This window comes from Mus musculus, chromosome 5 (genome assembly GCF_000001635.26).
Source record: "Mus musculus strain C57BL/6J chromosome 5, GRCm38.p6 C57BL/6J".
Lineage (NCBI taxonomy): Eukaryota > Metazoa > Chordata > Mammalia > Rodentia > Muridae > Mus > Mus musculus.
Genome location: NC_000071.6, coordinates 149,757,918 through 149,770,201, shown reverse-complemented (window position 1 = coordinate 149,770,201; position 12,284 = coordinate 149,757,918). Strand labels below are relative to the sequence as shown.

The 12,284-nt window shown below is 44.7% G+C and overlaps 1 protein-coding gene and 2 long non-coding RNA genes across 4 annotated transcripts in view; 1 reads left to right on the top strand and 2 right to left on the bottom strand.

Moving 5' to 3' along the window:
• Nucleotides 1-698: 698 nt before the first annotated feature.
• Gm36141 (predicted gene, 36141) overlaps nt 699-12,284 on the top strand; it is a 27,342-nt gene continuing 15,756 nt past the window's right edge. The window contains exon 1 of the long non-coding RNA NR_168889.1: nt 699-900. This is a non-coding gene — a long non-coding RNA (predicted gene, 36141). The remainder of the gene's footprint in view (nt 901-12,284) is intronic.
• On the bottom strand, nt 4,119-7,020 carry Gm38587. Its single transcript, XR_001785033.1, has 3 exons — nt 6,582-7,020; nt 6,062-6,188; nt 4,119-4,500 (listed from the first exon to the last, which is right to left on the bottom strand). It is a non-coding gene; the product is annotated as a predicted gene, 38587 (long non-coding RNA).
• B3glct (beta-3-glucosyltransferase) overlaps nt 7,603-12,284 on the bottom strand; it is an 84,500-nt gene continuing 79,818 nt past the window's right edge. For both annotated transcript variants that reach the window (XM_030254627.1, NM_001081204.2), the window contains one exon: nt 7,603-10,763. In XM_030254627.1, coding sequence (XP_030110487.1) covers nt 10,596-10,763 — 168 coding nt within the window. In that variant the 3' untranslated portion in view covers nt 7,603-10,595. The remainder of the gene's footprint in view (nt 10,764-12,284) is intronic.

Genomic DNA, 12,284 nt, shown 5'->3' with positions numbered 1-12,284 from the left:
GATCAGCTCCTGTCTGTTTTGGTTTTGTTTTTTTTTTTTGGGGGGGGGGTGTTGGGGGGACGGGGAGGATCACTAACGTTTCCCTGGCACTACAAGGTAAGCCACCATTGGAGAACCCACATGAAGACAAAGCCGCACTTCTACTGCACATGCGTGAGGGTGGGAGTGGCTAGGTCTAGCCCTTGTATGCTCTTTGATTGGTGGTTTGGTCTCTGAGAGCCTCCAAGAGTCCAGGTTAGTTGAATCTGTTGGTCTTCCGGTAGAGTCCCTATCCCCTCCCGGTTCCTCGATCCTTCCCCCAACTCTTCCACAAGACTTCCTGAGCTTGGTCTGATGTTTGGCATGGGCCTCTGCATCTGTTTTGGTCAGCTGCTGGGTGGAGCCTCTCAGAGGACAGTTATGCCAGGCCGACTGATACAAACACGGCCTGAGAAGCCAAGTTAGTTGAAGGAGGAAGGCAGGCCTGCGCTGCGTCCCTGTTGATCCTCTACAGACAGCTCCACAGCTGGGCACACCACCCCCACACCCCCACACCCCCACCCCACACACAATTGGCAGGGGTTGCCGCCACATTCATGTATGTCTGTGCCACCAGTGACAAATGCAGCTGTCAACAGTGTCTACACGCGTTACATCATTGTGACAAGGCTTTGACCAACTAAGAGGCGTCAAAGCCTTACAGTGTCCCTGTGAACCCCACTACCCGTGCAGACACAGCAGGAGCTGTCTCCCCCCACGCACACATAGACCTCCATGGAGACGTGGCTGACTGGTACACTCATCAAAGTTGAGTCCACAGCGGTCTCCAGGGAATCCAGGTGAACGCAATTTCTTTAAAAGAGAACCTTGAGATGAAAAGATCATCCCGGATTATCTACTTTGGCCCGATGAAATCACAAGGTACCTTATAAGAGAACAGACACTGAGATATTGACTGGATTCTATCCATTGCCATTACCCTCTCTTGACCATCTCTCTCCTCCCCAAATAGTCCTCCTCCCCTCCTCCTCCTCCTCCTCCCCCTCCCACCCGGTTCTCTCGAGCGTGTGTGTGTGTGTGTGTGTGTGTGTGTGTGTGTGTGTGTGTGTGTGTGTGTTAGAGTCCCACATATGAGAGAAAACAAAAGATATTTGTCTTTCTGGTTTATTTCACTTGACATGATGCTCTCAAGTGCAAAATGTTTTGTGTAATGACGCCGGCTCCTTCTCCATGACTGAGCCAAACTCCATCTCGTGCATGTACAACACTTTCATCCATTTGTCTTTTGATGGACAGTAGAGTGATTCCATGTCTTGCCTGGTATAAGTGTAAACAGCACTGTAATCAACACAAGGGTGTGGTTATCTTTGTGGTGTGCTTTCTTGAATTCCTAAGATATACCAAGAAATGGCCTAGTTAGATCATATAATAGTTGTGTTTTCCATTTTTTTTAATTAAGAACCCTCCATGATCATTTCTGTAGAGGTTGGCACTAATTTATACATCCCCCCAAGCATTGTAAAAGCCGCCCCCCCCAACTCTTGCCAACATATATTGTTGGTTATTTACTTAATGATATCCATTCTGCCTAGGGTAAGATGGAAGCTCCAGGTAGTATTTGCAAACAAAATTGGGCCTTAAAGAACCCTGGAAATGTGGGAGAAACAGAAATAAGCCCTCCCTGCTCCATCAGACATGGTGATAACCAAATACCAAATAATAGAGAGTTCCCATTATGCTCTAAACATACAATGACATATGAGATGTGGGTTTTATTATAGAATATCTAACAGCATGTCCTTGACATATTGCAGGAAGAAGCAAGTTACAAAGCCAATGAAGGGTTTGGCTCAAGAGCATTCCAGCCAAACTTAGCTTATCAAGGAAGTTATAAATCCCCCACTAAAGAGCCTTTTCGTACCGCTTCAGCCTAGACTACTCCATCCACCGCTCCACCACTGACCTGTTTTTCTAAGTCTCAAACCAAGCCTCAGTCCTCATTAGAGTTTGAAATAACATATTTTACTGGGAATCGGGTTTTAATTATCATTTATGCTCAAGATTATAAGTTCAACAAAAGCAGGAACTGTGTCTGCTTTTACTCATATCCCACCTCTAGGATCAAGGAGACAGTGAATACTTAATAAATATTTATTAAGCTAACTGGGCCACAGTTAACTTTTGTATCCATGAAATATTGCTGTCTTAAAACTGTCTTGTGGCTGTATTTCCTTATGGTTTTGAGCCTGTGAATGGAAGTCACATGTATTTCAAATTGATTCAATTCGATGACAAAATTTTACATGTTGATAAAAGCAGCTGATTCATCCTAATTAGAGAATCCTGAAGTCCTGAAATTCAGAAGTTTTCATAATTCGGTACAGATGTGGTACCAGATGGGGATGTTTAACAATGAGAGTCAGGTCATAGTTGTAGACAGGAGACTCATGGGTGCTTTTTCTGATACCAAAACTGGCACCCAGAGACATGAAGTGGGGTGCCTGAGGGTGCATGGGGTGGGGGGGTCAGAACAAACCAGGGCCTGGAGAATTCATCCTACCTCTGTCTAAGAAGGTGCAGGAAAACAGCCCACTGGGGGTGTAGGACAAAGAGCAAGTCTAGACTTAGGAACATCCTCAGATGTCCAGTGATAGTGTGCAAAGAGCCCAGAATGCTACAGGCAGACCTTCATTTTACCCCCTATAGCTAAAAAAAAAGGAACTTTCTTTTATAATGAAAGTTTGCCTCGGGGAAGTGGAAATTCCGAGTGCCTTGAGCCCGGCGTACCCCCAGTGCCTGGCACAGTTCATTTGTCAATCAAACGGACGAAGAAACAGGCATGTCATCCCTAGACTGACCCAAGTTACTCACTTGACAGCATCTGGAAATACTAAACCGGGGAAGGAAGGTTCCTGGCAGTAAGTAAGAGGGATGCTGCTTCCCCTCCGTCTAAAGGAAACCAAAACCATGTGCCCACCTTTGAGACCCATGAGCACTTCCCTACATGACTTCTGTGCCCTAACAAACACTGATCAAAACCAACTTGGGGAAGTCAAGCATTTCTTTGACTTATACTTCCACACCATAGTCCATCTTTGGAGGGAAGCCAGGGCAGAAACTGAGGCAGAAATCACGGAGGAACGCTGTTCACTGGCTGGTTCCCCACGGCTCACCCAGCCTGCTCTCTCACACCACTCAGGATAACCTGCCCAGGGGCTGCTCTCTCCCACATCAGTCATTAATAAGGAAAATGCCCTATAGACGTTCGAGCCTACAGTCATTGTAATGGAGGCATGTTCTCAGTTGTGGTTCTCTCTTCCCAGATGACCTTAGCTTCTAACACGTATATAAAACGTACTTGTGCATTCATTTGTACCTTGTTTTTCCTTATTCTTTGAAGATAGACATTTTTCTCACATAACATACTGTGATTTATAGTCTTCCCTCCTTCTCCTCTAAGTCCCTCCCCATACCCTCACCCTTCCGGATCCACACCTTTCTGTCTCTCATTAGAAGACAAACAGGCTTCTACAAGATTATGATGTGGTGTGATGTGATATGATATGTTAAACAAAAACTAACACATCAAAATATGACAACACAAACAGAAGAAAAAGAGACCAAAAAAAAAAAAAAAGAAAGAAAAAAGATACAAGAAAGTAGATGAGAGGCCACTGATTTGCACTCAGGAATCCCATCAAAACACTAATCTGGAAGCTGTAATACAGATATAAATATAGATATAAAATAAAATTGAAAATAAAAATAAGGGGCTGGAGAGATGGCTCAGTGGTTAAGAGCACTTGACTGCTTTTCCAGAGGTCTTGAGTTCAAGTCCCACAACCACATGGTGACTCACAACCATCTGTAATGTGATCTGATGCCCTCTTCTGGTGTGTTTGAAGACAGCTAGTGTGTGTGTGTGTGTGTGTGTGTGTGTGTGTGTGTGTGTGTAACATATATATTATATATATACACATATAACATATATATAATATATATATAACATATTTATTATATACATACACACACATATATATTTATGTATATATATGTATATATATATGTGTGTGTGTGTGTATACAAATTTTTAAAAATTACAAATAAGATAAAAAAATTTTTAAAAAGAAAAAGCCCTGTGAGTCAAAGAAGCTCTGAATTGCTGCCATTGAATTCATTTTCTGTTGGCCATTCACTGCTGGTCATTTGACCTACCCCTAAGAGTAGTTTGTTTCCCTAGTGGGATGTCCTTGAAGCAACCTAAATTTTCCTTTGCAAATGGTAATCAGTTGGAGATTGCTTCTAGGTTAGGGACGGAGGTGAGGCGTGAGTCTACTTGCCTGTTGAGCTCTAGGATCCCATCTGGTGCACACCAGTGCACACCAGGTGACACTGCCTCAGTCTCTGAGAGTTCTTTGTGCATTGATCCTGTTGATTTAGAGAGCGTATTTTCCTGGTGTCTTCCATCCCCTTTGGCTCTTACACTCTTTCTGTCTCTTCTTCATCAGAATTCAGAGAACCCTGAGGGGAAGAATTTGATGGAGACAACTCATTCAGGGCTGCGTGTCCCAAGGTCTCTCATCCCCTGTATAATGTCTGCCTGTGGGATGTTTGTTCCTGTCTGCGACAGGAGGAAGCGTCTCTGATGATGACGGAGTAAGGCACTGATTTAGGGATATAGAAGAATGTCATTAGGAGCCATTTGGTTGCTGTGGTCTGTTTGTTTCAAACTGTAGTATTTGGGTTTATCCTCAGTCCCTGCCTGGCCTTTCTACTCTCAGGTTCTTGGTCAACCAAGCAGTTTGGGGTCTGGGTTGCATCTCATGCTATGAGCCTTGAGTAAAATCAGTTATTGGCTGGTCACTCCCACAAGCTTTGTACCACCATTGCCCTAGCGTAACCTGCAAGCGGGACTCCATTGTAGATCGAACGGTTTGTGGCTGGCTTGGTGTTTACGGTTACGGTTTGATGGGTGACCTGCCTTTTGATGAGAGACATCAGTGATATTGGCATCAGTGTGTGGCGGTCCCTCTGAGTCCCTTTACATCTCAGGGCTTGGCTTTTCTCCCTTTCCTTCCCCTGCAGGTGGTCATTATCTTGAACTCTGTGTTTATGTTTTCTCTACTTTTTGATTAATGTTTCTCTAAAAGGTATGTATGCCCCACTGCGTTCTTTTCCATTTTCAAGTTATATCACTGAGATCCTATGTGAGTCTTAACTCTGATGATTTGATGGTGTAAGTCTCCTGGACCTGTAGGCCACTCACATGAGCTACTGAACGTGCAGATGCCATAGAGAACCCACGCCTTATTTACCCATTCTTTAGGCAATAGACACCTAGGCTGGATACAGCTTCCAGCTTGAGAATAGCAAATGCCGCTGTGAACAGCCAGGGTGTGCTTCCTGGTGTACTGTGAACAGCTGGGGTGTGCTTCCTGGTGTACTGTGAACAGCTGGGGTGTGCTTCCTGGGGTACGGACATGAGCTCCCTCGGGCACACAACAGAGTAACACTGAGAAGAGGGGCAAATGTGTTCATCACTGTCAGCATCTTTTCCCCCGTGGCAACATGCATGTTTGATATTCTCAAGTAGCTTGCTTCTTCCTTTCTTAATCTGCCAGCATGCATTAGTCCTTCAACTCATCTGATAAATAATCAGAGTTCGCTTAATAATCTCTTGTCTGTGGGGCTATTATATGGTTATCGTGTGGTCTCTTCCTTATCTTCCCATAGGCTAGCATTTATAACTAGATATGCATTGAGTCTGCACAGTCTACATGTTCTCGGTGGACTGCAGGAGGAATTAAACACACACACTCTGGAGCCAAAATGCCCATTCAAGAATCTAGCTCTGAGACTAGAGAGATGGTTCAGTGGTTAAGAGCACTGGCTGCTCTTGCAGAGGACACAGGTTCAATTCTGAGCAACCACACATAGCAGCTTGCAAACACCCGTGACTCCAGTCCCAGGGGAGCCAATGCTCTCTTCCGGCCTCCTCGGGCACCAGGAACACGTGTAGTACACGGACACGCCTACAGGCAAAACAGTCAGACACATAAAATAAGAATCCATTAACACCTACCTCTGCCACTCGTCAGACATGGACCCCTGGGCGGCACTGCCCGTCTGTGAATCTCAGCTAAGATATGAATGATGTAAGGAGTTCCTTGGTTGTAACTCATGAAGCTGCTTCCCACGAAAATCACACACTAAAAAATTAAAATTCAACAGAGACATGTCTCCAACGCATGAACCTATCCATGCGCTCACAGCAGTAAGTCCTCCTGTTTCTGCCTCTATTCTTCACTTACAGAAGGTTCTCCTAAGCACTCAGAGACCTGCGAACACAGAGCCATGACTAACATGGCCAGCCCCACCCACTGTCACAGCCAGGGTAGACAGTACTGCTCTCTGCAACAGGCTCCAGAACTTTCCATCATGAAAGCCCAACTCCTCACGCCTCAGGTTTCATCTTCTGTCTCAACCCACCTTCCTTTCTTCAACTATGGACAAGCTCAGAACTCTCTATGTGTGCCTATGTGTGTGTGAGAGACAGGGAGACAGACAGAGACACAGAGAGAGACAGAGAGAGAGATGTTTACCACAGTTGTCTTCAACTTGCACTTGCTCCTCAACCTCTGGGGATGGGTGTGTCCAGTCACATGATTTCCAAGACACTGAATCACACAGTCCCTTCCTCTCCTAATGGACCTCTTGGCAGCTGGAATAGAATGGGACATTTGCTTCTTGAAATACCTCCCCTGGCTGTGACATGCAGCTCACACTCCACACACACACACACACTCCACACACACACTCCTCACACATACTCCTCACACACACTCCACACACACACACACACACACACACACACACACACATACACAGGTTGTCTCTCTCTCCTTCACTTTCTCCCCAGTTCATCCTACCCACTCCTGAGAGGGTGGACCCTTTCAAATGCTCATGATTCAGCTGGAACTGAATATATAGCTGAATTTATAGCTCAGGGCTCAAGACCACTGGCTGCTCCTCCATGGCACCTGAGTTCAGTTCCCAGCACCCACAGCAGGTACTCCTAGCTCCAGGAGATCTGACACCTTGGGCCTTCATGAGCACAACACTCACACACACACACACACATCTACATAGAACTCAGAGATAGTAAGCTTTTGAAACACTCATGATTTTCAATATTGAACCTCTGGCTGCCCTGAAGCCCAGACTTCGTATCCAGCTGCTTGCTGGCCATCATCTGAACTTCACAATGACGGCTGAGGAACACTCTCTACTCCCTTTCATGTTGGGGACCTGCACCCTGGCCAGTCCCTCTGGACTATAAAACCCTCCATAGCCACTAGTGAAATTTCAGCTTCCTTAATCTTCCAACTCTTCGTCCTAATACTCTCTTCTCACACAGACCTCCTCTCTAACTGCTCCCTGCAAAGAAGCCTCTAAACTGGACCCAACCAAGTCCTGGCTTTTTGTTAAAGTACCTTATTCCTGATCATTCCCCTCCCCTCCCCTCCCCTCCCCTCCCCTCCCCTCCCCTCCCCTCCCCTCCCCTCCCCTCCCCTCCCATGCTTGGAGTATCATGCCTTTAAAGAGACAACAGAAGCCAAAGCATACCAGAAACAAATCCTTTATTTTATTCTATAGAAAGGAGGAGAACACATTTTGCAGGTGACTTGTTTAGAGGGCTTGAGGACATAAACAATTTAAATAGCACCTTTTCAGGCCTGTCATTCAAAGACAGCAGGAACAAAGCCCCTTTGTAAGTCTGCTATAGTGTACTTAATGGTACATTGATTGCTTTTTTTTTTCTTCCACAAAAATGACACATCTACGAAGGAACGGGAGGCACCACAAATATTCTTACAAATGTCTACTGTGTGGTGAATCTCTGAGGTTCTCTATACACATCAATAACCATGATAGATGCAACGTACTAAATGTCGTCGATCAATCAGGACACGCAGTGAACACTGGCATCTAACACGGCCCTGCGTAGCATTGTTTGTAACTCTGGCTGCTGAGCGATTACGGTCCCAAGCATTCAACAAAGGTTATTTTTGTGTCTCGACTTCTGATTTAGCTGTAAGATGTAAAAATTCTACAGGCAGGCGATGTGCTGGGTCATGAGAAATGGCTTAAAAGTAAAAATGACCTATCAGGTAATTCTATACATAAATCCTTGGTGCTAAATCCTTAGGATAAAAATATCTACTGGCAAAGAAATCCTTACTTAAAGGGAAAAAGAATACCAAAGAGGGAGGGATGTGCCCTGAAGAATCCAGGCTCAAAATTAAGGTTTTTTGTTTTGTTTTGTTTTTTCTTTTTTTTTAAGATATCAATTCTCAGTTGGTGTTCAAATAGAGCCTGCCATTTGCTATGTATAAAACATAACACGTGGTTCTTTTAAAACTGTTTTTTTTTCTTTGCTTTTTCCTAAGATGTTTAGTTTTCATTGACTGTCTTAGTAATCTGCCAGTGTTCCCAATTTCTCAGCGCCTGTCCAGCATGCTCCTACCCACCCCACATCTAGCCTCAACCAATAGACAAAATGCAAGGTCAGAAGTAAGCTGAAGACATTGTATTCATGATGAGACTTCTGTAGCTCCAAAAGGGAAACATAGTTAACCACATATCTAGAAATACCAGCAGGATCCTGGAGGGAGGGGGGAGGGGGAGGGGAAGGAGGAGGGGGAAAGAGGGCACAGGTCATAACAGAGAAAAAAGATTGAACATTCTTCATTCCTCAGATGCGCTAGCTTTTGTCCTACCAAATGAAACTTCCTCTGTTCTCTGGTTGGTAACATTTCAGGAGCAGAGATGGGAGGGGTGGACTGAGGAATTCCCTGAGCGGCACTGGTGTAGCAACCAGGTCCCCCCGGGGTATCCCTGCAAGGTCAAGAAGGTAAGTACCATGATAGCAATGGTCACAATGGTGGCATTCATCATTGCCGTGTCAGCAATGATGCTACAGCCATCTGCAGGACACCCAGAAGCCATTATGGTCCCTTTCATGCACTTGACTGTCCTCAGTTCAGTTTCTAGCTGAACCACAGAATCAGTTTTCATAGTCTGTGTTCCACCAGAAACCAGAAGTAGTGGGCCACACACCAATCCTGGTGCTTATTAATTTGGGAAAAGGATGATAAACACTACTGCATGAATTTGGACATGAGTCAGAAGTAAGCTACATAGGAATATACATTGTTAAAAAGTAATCACATAGGTATTGCTGATGGAGTGGCTTTAAAGGCTATAAGGGCTTAGGAGCCTTATAAGTAAGGTTAATGAAGTACAGATTGAAAAAAAGGAAAGGATTCTAACATACAACCTTAGGAACTTGAGAGCAAATCATGTGCAAAGACATTTATATAACAAAATCATCATCTTACTTTAAACATTAACACACAGTACTCTTTTTTTATATATATTAACGCTGAATTGTTAAATTAGGACATAATAAAAGGTGTCACTGGAAAACGAGGGTTGCTTTAAAGCATGTTGTTCAGATTTCATTCTTTTAAAACCCAGAGAAATTGCTGATCTCCATGCTGTCCTCTCACAAGGGGCCATGCTGATGCTGCCAGGACGGAGGCAGTCTAGCCTGAGCCAGAGCCAGAAGCGAGTTACTATGTAACACCCAGGGAACAGCAGGAGTAACAGGCCAGCTCCAGATGCAGCTCACATTACCAGACCCCCCCACGCCCACTGCTGACACAGAAGAGACCTGTCAACCTAGCATCCTAATTTCCGGTGACACTCTGTCCACTCTATTGGGGGCGGAGGGCTTTGGGGAGGCTGGCAGGGAGCAGAGCCTTCACCAGATGGCCTTGAGTCTGTTTTGGGGGTGCAACCAGCAGAATAGGGGAAAAAGCAACCGTGATTGTATAGTTGGGGGTATTCATATTGAGTTTTAGGTTTTACCAATCAGCCTCAGTATTTCATTCCTACTGAGTGCCTGGGAACCAATTTCCATCAACAATAGAGCCATTTAAAGCCATGGTTCTCAACCTTCCTTAGGCAGTGGTCCTTTAATACAGTAGTTCCTTCATGCTGAGGTGACCTACAACCATAAAACTATTTCCTTGCTACTTCATAACTGTAATTTTTCTACAATTACGAATTGCAATGTAAGTACCTAATATGTAGGATTCCTGACATAGGACCAACTGCCACTCCTAGGGGGTCTCGACCCACAGGTTGAGAACCATTGGTTTAAAGGCTCATTCCTTTGGCAATATCCATGTTTAAAGATTCAATGTTTATGTGGGATGATAGCCAGTCATATTCTTGTATTGGCGTCCCTGTTACAATGGAGAAAACAGAAAAGGACTTTAGGTACCATTTATTTCCTCTGACAGTCAAAAAGCTCTTGATTTACAGCCCACGGTGGGCTAAAATAGGCACAATAATTGCCGTGTTACAATTACGACATCTATGAAAACAAGCGATTTTTCCCAGTTTCCCTTATGAGTCTACCGATACAGAAAATATCCTATTTCCACAAGGACTGGGAAGTGTCCATTTCACACAGCATACACGAGCAGCTGGACCACAGCTCAACAGACAGGGTGAATCTCTTGTATCCGTGTGTCCCAGACTCTGTTCTATAATTCTTCTCTTGGGTCCTTCTGTGTCTCCTGCGTGGCTTGGTCTTCCTCACTGGGTGCCAGCCACGTGAGGTACACCTTTACCGGGTCAATGTGCCAGTGTTTGTGAAATGATACTGGAATCTGATGGGCGAGGTAGTCCTTGGGGTAATCTACTGGCCGAGCCTGCTCAAAAAAAAAAAAAAAAAAAAAAGCAAAAAACAAACAAAAAAAACCACCGAGTTAGGATTTCCCAGGTTACGGTTTTCTGATTAAGAATGATCGGCTCATTCCTCCTGCAGATGGGGACAGAGACAACTGCACAAGGCAGAAGGACCACCAAATCTCTACCTCGGGGCTCAAAGAGTCTGCAGAAAGGGGATAGAGAGATTCTAGGAGACTGTGGGAACCGAAGACAACATGGAAACAAAGCCTTCTATACCCAGCAGGACTGACGCACTTAGATGAACTCATGGAGCATGCGCAGGGCCTGCACACGTCTAAGCTGGATGGGGTCCCAGCGCTGAGAGAGGAAGTAGACACAAGGTCCTATCCCTAGCCCAGAAGTTATCTTCAACTGATAACTGCTCAAAAAGGAAGAATTAGTTTCCTCTAAAGGAGTCTTTCTGGGTATGCAAGGGCAGGTTCTATGTTCATCAGTAGATGGCCAACACAAAATGAACTCATTGCTATTTTTAGATGGCTCTGTGTGTGTGTGTGTGTGTGTGTGTGTGTGTGTGTGTGTGTAGGGGGTTGTTTTGTTTTGCTTTTTTTTTTTTTTTTTTTTTGTCTCACGGCTTTGTCTGGGCTTTTTTTTTTTTTCATGATTTCCTATTTTGTGTTTTTTACAGAATTTCTGTGTGGCTAAATGTGTGAGTCATTATGTGTTTCTTGTGCTTTTTATTTGGGTTTTTTTTCCCCCTTCATCCTATTTTGGTTTGCTTGTTTTTACTTAATTTTATCTTCTTATTTTTGTTTTTAGATCCCTGTTTTCTAATGAGAGAAAAGGGGGTGTGGATTTGTGGTGAGGAGAAGGCGGAGAGGACCTGGGAGGAACTGGGCGAGGGGAACCGTACTCAGAACATATTGTATAATAAAAACATCTATTTTCAATAAAAAAAAAATTGATTTGCTCAGCAGGTAAAAGTGCCTCATGCCAAGCCCGAGGACCTGGCTTCCAACCCCGGAGCTATGTTGCTTTAACCAGTTGCCAGAATGCACCTTGCCTTAATCTTTGCCTGTGGTTTACATGTGGGTTCAGATTGCAAGTCTCTGTGAAGTGGGTGACCCCATGCTGCAGGCCTTTTTGGCATTAGGTGCTGTTTAGGCCTGGGCTCAGCTGTCTCTGACTAACAAGCCATCTTCATCCCCTCTGCTTTACCTGGAGGGAGCACACCACGTCCCCAGCCCCACCAAGAGAAGAGCGGGGCTCTGTGCACAGAGCACCACCCACACTGAACCACTAACCTACTTTGCTCTCTCAAGTTTCGCGTGTATGTCAGGCTCTGGTGACACAACAGAACTAGGAATCTGCCGTTGTCCTCAAAGAGCACACAGCCTGGTGGCATGCAGCGAAGTCTCACCTGACCAGCACATGTTCACCGTGGTATCCCTCACCCACACACACAATAAGTAAAGACACATCTTTTAAATGATTATCTCAGAATAATGTTTTGTTTTGTTGCGATTTTTGAGATCAGATCTGTC